Genomic DNA, 8915 nt, shown 5'->3' with positions numbered 1-8915 from the left:
GAATAGGAGAAAGCCTTCGAAATACAAGGTACTGGGGAATAAAATCCCCGGGGCGTACAAAAACCCCAAGCGGAGGTGTGAAAACCATGTCGAAGCTGAATGGCACCTAGGTAAGGTGTCTAGAACGGTGACTCTGGGATACCGGGCGATCTCTAAGAGTGCACAGCCTTATCCTTGCATGCGGGGCTCTACTAAGATGGGCGAACCCCTTTCCCTAGATTCTCGTGGGAACAACAATGCCAACACCAAACATAGTTATAGTAAGCGCGGTTCAAAACAATAGAACGCGCAGAGCTCCCGACAATGGGCCGGCCAACAATGCCGACCACTCTAGAGTTGGGGGAGCCAATGACGATAGAGTCAATGCGATGGATCGGCGGAATCTCGGGACCTTTAGGTTACATGGTTACATGGTACGACTGCATGCTCTGTGGTACGAGAAACACCCAGAGCTATCGCACTTTTCGCATCAACGTCTGCGAAACCATGCCGAACTGCTCCAAGAAGGGGCTATGTAAGCGGAGCGCCTACTCTACCACAGCCAGAACGAACCAAGAACAGAGAAAGGGAGGCGACACTGAGACCAACCGCGGGTAGGCACCCGATAGAGGAAGAGCAATGCTTTATGATCCGCGGAAACATCAACACACATGTTTCTCAAGCCTAAAGATCTGGCTGAAATGGATGTCAAGCTTCGTGGATACTTTTCTGATACTTTCGCCGATGCGAACCGTAAAATAAAACCAACGGTTGATCATAAGAACAAAAGACAAATGCATCAACTCGTCATAAATATAGACTGGACAAGACAGTACGCGTCCGTATTCAGTGTATGATTGACTACAAAACATCTGGCAGGCATTTTACTACCAAGGTTCGAAAGTTCGCGTTTGAACTCCGGATCCGTTATCACACACTTAACAAGTCAAAGCTGCTCACCATCAGGCAGCATATTGTTAAGAGAATACGGATACTATCTGACGCTAAGGGAAATGAAGAGATTGAAAATTATACTTTTACATAATGGAAATGCAACGAGTTAAAATTAGGTTAAAGCATAATAAAAATGAACTGGAGTGCTAATAATATATAAAGAATTAAAATTATGCTTTAACATGCTGGAAATGATTGCGCATTAAAATTGCAAAACATAAAAAAAAACGTGCTGTCATATCAAATGATGAAAAATAAATTGATTGTTTTTAAGATTCCAACATAATAATAATGAAGTGATTCAAAATTATACCTAGGGATGTAAATAATTGTCAATTGTTAGACATCACATTAATGTTCCGTAAAGAAAATAAGCTGAATTCTTTTAGATTTCCGTAAAGCATGACAGTAATTGTTTGGCAAATAGACGACAACCATTTTAGCACTTGTCATACGAAAAGAAATATTATTATGTTAAAGCATAAAATGAATTAAATTTATGTGTAGACATAATAATAATGGCGATGATTATCCTATCCTCTCCATAAATTGACAATTTATTTTATCGTGAACCTTAATCTGAGTAAGACAGTACGCGTCCCGCATTCAGTGTGTGATTGATTACATAACATCTGGCATGAATTTTACCGCCAAGGTGCGAAAGTTCGCGTGCGAACTCCGGATTTGTTATCACACACTTAAAAAGTCAAAGCTGCTGACTATCAGGCAGCGTATTGTTGAGAGAATACGGATACTATCTGACGCTAAGAGAAGTCTAGACCGGAGAGACAAGTGGGTTAGAGAAAACCAACAGTTTCTCTCTGACTCATCTCGACACTTCCAAGACCCTCCAGTTACTGTTAATCATTCGCCAAAACCAGAGGAGGTCTAAGTATTTTGGAGAGAAGTCTACGAAGGACAGAATAGACTGGTCGAAGTCTCAGAGAACATAAATAACTTCAAGGAGCTGTGTGATGCCCTCATAACACTTAAGGAAGTTCCCACCCATCATTACCGAGGAGGTGAAAAAAGTATTAAGAGGGATGAAGAACTATTCCGGCCCGGGACCAGATGGAACCAGGGGACCATGTGGAAGAAGTTTCCTTTAACCCAGCAGCATTTGGCCCGCATTTTCACCTCATATTTAAAGTCGGAAGAACCAATTCCGGAGTGGTTGGTGGAAGGACGCACAATACTCCTGCCAAAAATAGGCAACTTAGCTGAACCGAAGAATTACAGGCCAATCACTTGTCTGAACACACTGTATAAGATATTTACAGCTATCCTAAATGATAGGATTGTTTGGGCAATTGAACCTGTGTTCAAAGAAAGGTGTAGCAGGAAGTCGGGAGAACCTGCTTATCGATAGATGTATCTGCAAAGATGCAGCATCCTACCAGCGTGATCTATCGATGGCTTGGATTGTTTACCGGAAAGCTTTCGATTCGACTTCCCATAGAATATCATCTGTCTTTTGGAAAGCTTAAAGGTTCATCCGCAAATCGTGTGGTGCATAGAGAGATTGATGCCGCCTCGGAAAACCATATTTATTATCTCACCTGGACAAAATCGTGTGACTTAATAATCTTATTATAATAGTAAGATACAAAATAAGTAAAATAAGTTATTCAACGGTATTAAAATCTGTGGGATGTCTTTCAGGGCGACACCACGAGCCCACTTCTCTTTTGCCTCACATTATTGCCACTATACCTAGCACTTCGCTATTCCCAGGGGTACTATTGCGGCTAACCTGCTCTCCCTAACCTAAAATAAAGCCCATAATTAATGATATGCTCTTCGGTGACCACGTGACCAAACTAGTCCCCGGCTATAAGCATTTTTTGTTTGGTGTTCACTATGTCCACGCGGATTGAGATATCGTGTTGAAATATCGCTCTAGGGATTGTCGAACGATATACTAAGGAAATTGGAATGGAATTTGGGTTAGACAAGTGCGCCAAGGTTTATTTGAAGCGAGGAAAACTTAATGGCATCCCTGAAGACCCTAAGCTCGCCGATAGAAGCGCTATATGACACCTTTGCACTCGAGAGACTTATATATACCTGGGCGTGCTAAAGAGCCGCATTCAGGATGTGACATCCATAAAGGATACTCTTGGAAGCAGATACAAACTTCTTATCCGGTAGTACTCTATTCACTTGGAGTTGGTCCCTGGACGAAGAACGAGCTCAGATCCCTTGATATTGGGACCCGAAAGGTTATGCGCATGAACAAAAGCTTGCACCTTAAGTCGCCTGTTCCGCGACTCTACATTTCACACAGTGAAGGTGGTCGCGGAATATTGAATCTTCAATATCTGCTTAACAGGATTATTCTGGGTACAGCGCATAGAGTTGCAAATGGAAGAGACCCTCTTCTTAAAATCGTCAGGAAGAACGAGGAAGTGGGCAAAGAAGCGTTTCTGTACAAAGTAGTGGAGGAAGCTGATGAAACACTCGGACTTAACTTCAGTATTAAGGGTGAGCAAAAATGCATCAAATCCTATCTATCTCGAGTACTCACTCCTGAAAGCCCGGATTAAAAAATCACAGGAGAAAAACTTCCGTGAACAGGTCTTAGACAAGATGCAATGATGTAATGCACGGCATCTTCCACAGAAATATGGAGCATCAGTCAATGACGTCTGAGCTAACTTTTGCTTTTCTTAAATCACCCGGTTGGAAGTCTGGTACGCTGGGTTTCATTTTGGCATGTCAAGCCAGTGTAATTTCCACCTTAACATACCATCGCCACATTTTGAGCCAAGACATTCCCGATGATAGCTGCATTGCGTGTCATGCACACCCCGATCATCTAGCACACATACCATCTAGTTGTCCAACTCATGCGGAAACCTTAATATCGCTCCTCTAAATGCAACTAGGGGAATAGAGTCAATTGTCGAGAATGAGAAGTACTGCATATACTGTGACTTTATATTCTCGACAATTGTTTCTTTTGCACACTCGAGGTCTGACTTATTAGTCCTTCTTGACTTTGAAAAGCGAACCATGCTCGTTTTTGAATTTTCCACACAATTTGACAAAAACATCATAGCCAAGGAGAATGAAGGTGCTAAGCTTTCACTGGTTTATAACCTGAAAAGTATCCCTGTGTGTCAACAATATGCTAAAACACTTGCGGGAAAAATTTCAGAAGGCAGTCGTCCTTGGGTCGCTCCGTGTCCTCAGGGTGCTCGAGACTTTTGCCGGATCGTCGTATTGATTCCGTCACAGGCTGTAACCACCTATCTTACGGTCGTGAGACGTGGTTATGGCTTTAATTTTACTGCGATTTTACTGGAATCGGGTGAACTTTTTTAGATTAGCACCCGCACCCAGCGAAATCTTGCGGTTGTCCTTATGACAAACTTTTAATTAAATATTGTAGCTTAAAGCCTTTCAGGTAAAACTGAAAAACGCCATTTTTACTACACTCGTGCACCCTTTAATACATCTTATATCTAGAAAATATATCATTTGTAAGATACTTAGAGGCTAAATTAACTCTAAATAGACAAAAATACTTCTACAAGAATCTCAGTTTCCTTCATAAATACGCCCGCAACACGTTTCAGACGAAAGTCAGTGGACTGACCTTTATGTAATTTAATTTTAAGGTTATTCAAATTCTTCTAAATGGATCTGGGATGATAGACAATATTACTTTGTCAACTAGTGAACACATGGAACAATTTTATGATGCTGCTCGGTGGTTTGTTGCAAATCAGAATGTCACTTCAGGCGGCTGGCCTAATCTAGTTAGAAGAAAAGTTGCCAATGGCATGGCTATTCTTGAGCCTGGCTGGTATGTATTACGAATTTAAACCGTAACGATTAATTAACCAAATTTATCCTGTTTTGTCCTCACTTCTCCTCACGCACGCGGGTCCGGGGTTTTCTGTATACTCTTACAATTAAAAAAATCGGAACCGATCGGCATGCGACAAACGCCAACTATACAAGCGCCTTTTTGCTGATTAATTAAAAATCTTGATCTGTGAAAAGGTGCCCTTTTGCAAAGGGGCTTTCCATATATGGTGTAACGCAATTTACTGTAAATTTTGACCCCCCCCCTCCTTATATAAGGGGGTTTTCCGAATTTTTCTATAGTTGTTCATCATTGTGGATCACGGCTAGACTCCCCCCCCCCCATGTCTTACGTTATTTATGGTTGACCCCTAACACTAAACAGCTAGAACCAGAATTGAAAATATGATCTTGTTGGTTCACGGATTAAGAATGATTGATAGTCGCTCGGGAAGAGTCTCGGATTAAATCGGATTGGACTTTAGATTGATTATGATTGAAAGCTGGTTTCGTATTGGTGTCATATTCATTTGGCCTGGTATTGGATTCAGTAGGATTCATTTGGATTAGGCAAACGGATTGAAAAGGTCTTCAAAGTTTGTTCAGATGAGCCTCAGATTCGAATTGGTTCGGAATTAATGATGAGCCTCGGGTTCAAATTGGTTCGAAATTAACTCCTGTCCGAAACTTTCGTCAGCGGGTGCTGGAATGAAAAAATGCGGCGTCATTGAATTTCCACATCTGTTTCTAGTATGAGTTTCAAAAGTTGAATCAAGTTTAATCCTAATAGTTCAAAATAAACGCATCAACTTTCTTAAATACTGCTAAAAAATACTCAAAAATGGTTTAATTTTTAAATTGCAGGTATTCCAGTATGGGACAAGGTCATGCAATTTCAGTACTTTCGCGAGCTTATTATCACTCCGGTGAAGACAAATATTTGCACGCGGCAATCAGAGGCTTGCGACCATTCAGGGTTACTTCAACCAAGGGCGGGGTAACAGCTTCTTTTCTAGGCAAATACGTTTGGTACGAGGAGTATCCAACGACTCCTCCTTCTTTTATCCTCAATGGATTTATATACTCACTTATTGGTTTGTACGACCTGAAGAGTATAGCGACTGGTAAGGATGCAAATGATGCCTTTAAATTATTCGATCAAGGTATAACTTCCTTGAAAAACATGCTCATTTTATACGATACTGGCTCGGGAACAACTTACGACCTACGTCACTTTACTCTAAAAACAGCTCCGAATATTGCTCGCTGGGATTATCACTCTACGCACATTAACCAACTACTTTTACTCAGTACGATTGACAATGATCCTATTTTTGCTACTACCGCTGAAAGGTGGATTGGTTACATGAATGGAAAGAAGGCCGCACACAATTAAAGTTTTATATAGCATACTTACTAATAACGTTGTCTTTGCAGGCTCGGTAATGTAATACCTGCGATCTTATCGAACTTTTCATTCGTGGTAAAAATAGTATATAATGCATCTAGGACGGGAAACAGGTATTTTTTGCTGAGCGCGATGTTTGCAGAAAAAGTCATGATTCGAGGTACCCAAGCCTGTGATGACTGACAATATTCTCCGCTATATGACAGCACATTACGAGCTTTTTTCTTTATAGAGTTTTTGCCCTTTACCGAATTTTTTTCCAAGGTCGAAAAAAAACAATGTGCGGCCTGCTTCATACGCTCAAAACCCGCGTTTTTAGTGCATGCGTTGAAGAAAATAACTTATTCATAAATTGTGTTGTATTATGGTTTAATTGTTGAATCTAATCTTATTTTGAATTTATTTTTTTAATTACATATGCCTGGCCTCCTTAATATCAGAGCTTTCATACTTTTCACCATTGCGATAAAGTCAATTGAGTTAAAAACGTATCACGTTACATGCCTAAGACTGCACAAATATCCAATTTTTGGAAGCTTAGAAATTCCAGTTACTGAAATTTTTTCAGTGACAAATGTAAAATTTCTAATAATAAAGTTGATACTTAAAACTTCGTTTCAGACCCGTGACATTTCTAGATTTAAACTTGACAGGGTAATTCTTTCAAACGTTTTTCTTACTATCACCTAGATATGAGTAACAAGATATTCTCTTTTATCTTATCAGGCTAAAATTTAAAAGTTAGAGCCCAGTATTATGGTATATATTTAATTGACGCTTATTTTAGTGTTATTTAGTTGACAAATGAAGTACCCGAGGTGTATCTCACCTATTTGGTTCATTCTGTAATATGTTGTAGTACATAAAAAAATATTAGATACGTATTTTTTGTCACTGGTTAATTCGTCGATTTAAGGGGTGAAAATGGCTCTTAAAGTTTATACCCAAAAAAGTTTTTATTTGATATTTCAAAAATTAGTTCGAATTTTTTAATCAAACAAACGTCAGATTATTTCTTACAATAAGACGCTCATTAAGACATATTTTGTATACCGGGGGTTACAAACTAGAGGTTAACCATCGCTTGCAATCAACTTTTTCTAAACACTACCGAAATATGTCAACTTTAATTTTTAATTTGTTTAATAACAGTACAATTTATATACAGTGAAATTCAGCTGATTTGAAAGTTTCTGTAAAAAAAATGTAAAAAAATAATATTCACCGATGTAAAAAAAGGGTTGCTACCCCTCGGTCTAAAAAATATGTCTCAATGAGCATCTTATTGTAAGAAATAATCTGACGTTTGTTTATTTTAAAAATTCCGATTCGTTTTTGAGATATTAAGGTAAACTTCAATGGTTGTTTTTTTCACCCTTTAAATCATCGAATTAGCACGTAAAAGAATACGTGTCGGCTTTCTTTTATGTACAACTGCATATTACAAAACGTAAAAAATCGGTGAGGTACACCTCAGGAAGCAATAAATAAACTGCTGGGGTAACTCAATTAGAAATTTAATTTGCTCAATTAGCACGTAATAAAAAATACGTGTCTATTTTTTGTATATACTGCAACATATTACAGATTGAAGAAAATCGGTTAGGTACACCTCGGATACTTTCCTGGAAGAAAGCGATAAAAAATTCTACTTATCCTTTTACTTAAGACAAAGACTATAAAAAGTTGACTGCACCTAGCTGGATATCAAAGAGTTGTATATATCTTAACATCAAATACTTTATACATAGCTTATAGCGTTAGTTATTTATTGAACGACGTTTTACTAAGTGTTCAACACAAATGTAAGAATTCACCGATGAGAATATAAAAATGTTTAATTTCCAGGCACTTTTCTGGGAATCATAAAACGTCGAATCTAAAAAATAAAAAGTTCCTAAGTTTCTAGAGAATTTCAGTGATCTATCTAAATAGAAGAAAAATAAATATTTACAAATGTTAGTACTAGCTTCTCTAGATACGTCGAGAACTCTAGGGTTCGATACAAGTTTGAGAAGTATTAAAAAAGGCCTGGGCTAGTCGTCCAGCTTTTCAGGATAAATAAAAAAAATCTTGCTTTGTAGAGCTGAAAAAGGTGAGTGGTTCTGTCCAACTCGTCTGGGCTATTCGTCGGAAAAGCTGGACGACTAGGCACTTCGATTTAAAAAAATTCTGCCGTCCTGGTGAGAAAAAGTAGCTATCTACACGTTGCCATAAAGAAGCTTGCTGCATCTATATCAAAATGGCAGAATTTTCTCGCATATCATAGGTTTTATATACCATTTTGTGGAAAATAAAATATAATTTAAAAGACTATCTTTAGTCTTTTAGTCTTTAGTTTATAATATTAACTGTCGGCAGCTAAACAAGTGAGGAAACATACCGTACTTTCATCCGTAATTCTTACACATTCATTAAAAAAAAAAACAAATAATCCATTGTGTATCAGTGGCGTGGTGAAGGCGATTTTGACGACTGTGAAGTTTTCCAATTACAATAGTCAAAATTTCTTTCACTCACACCTGTGGTGCGCACGATGCTGTTTGTACGATACCCCCTTAAAGATCCAACTTTTCATGCATGAGAATCAGCTGCGGGAGCTGGATAATTAGTTTTCTAATGCACGCTGAATATTGGATACTAACTTTCCGTGAATAAAGTGAAATTGTCTACATAAATGATACCAAAAAAGATGTTCGTCTTTTTGTCTTGACTTGTAGTGATCTACTCAGTGGTGTTGCCAGGGGGGGCTGAGCCCCCC

At 38.7% G+C, this 8915-nt stretch overlaps 1 protein-coding gene across 9 annotated transcripts in view; it reads left to right on the top strand.

The window, feature by feature from the left end:
* LOC117182211 (D-glucuronyl C5-epimerase B) overlaps nt 1-8915 on the top strand; it is a 66174-nt gene that overhangs the window by 28159 nt on the left and 29100 nt on the right. For 5 of the 9 annotated variants that reach the window (XM_033375284.1, XM_033375280.1, XM_033375281.1 and 2 more), the window contains 2 exons: nt 4557-4744; nt 5611-8880. In XM_033375284.1, the coding sequence (XP_033231175.1) occupies nt 4557-4744; nt 5611-6142 (720 nt within the window). In that variant the 3' untranslated portion in view covers nt 6143-8880. Of the gene's footprint in view, nt 1-4556; nt 4745-5610; nt 8881-8915 lie in introns of those variants that run through there. The other 4 variants (XM_033375279.1, XM_033375278.1, XM_033375286.1 and 1 more) reach the window with 3 other exon arrangements.

This window comes from Belonocnema kinseyi, chromosome 10 (assembly GCF_010883055.1).
Source record: "Belonocnema kinseyi isolate 2016_QV_RU_SX_M_011 chromosome 10, B_treatae_v1, whole genome shotgun sequence".
NCBI classification, from domain to species: domain Eukaryota; kingdom Metazoa; phylum Arthropoda; class Insecta; order Hymenoptera; family Cynipidae; genus Belonocnema; species Belonocnema kinseyi.
This window is presented reverse-complemented; position numbering and strand designations above follow the sequence as displayed.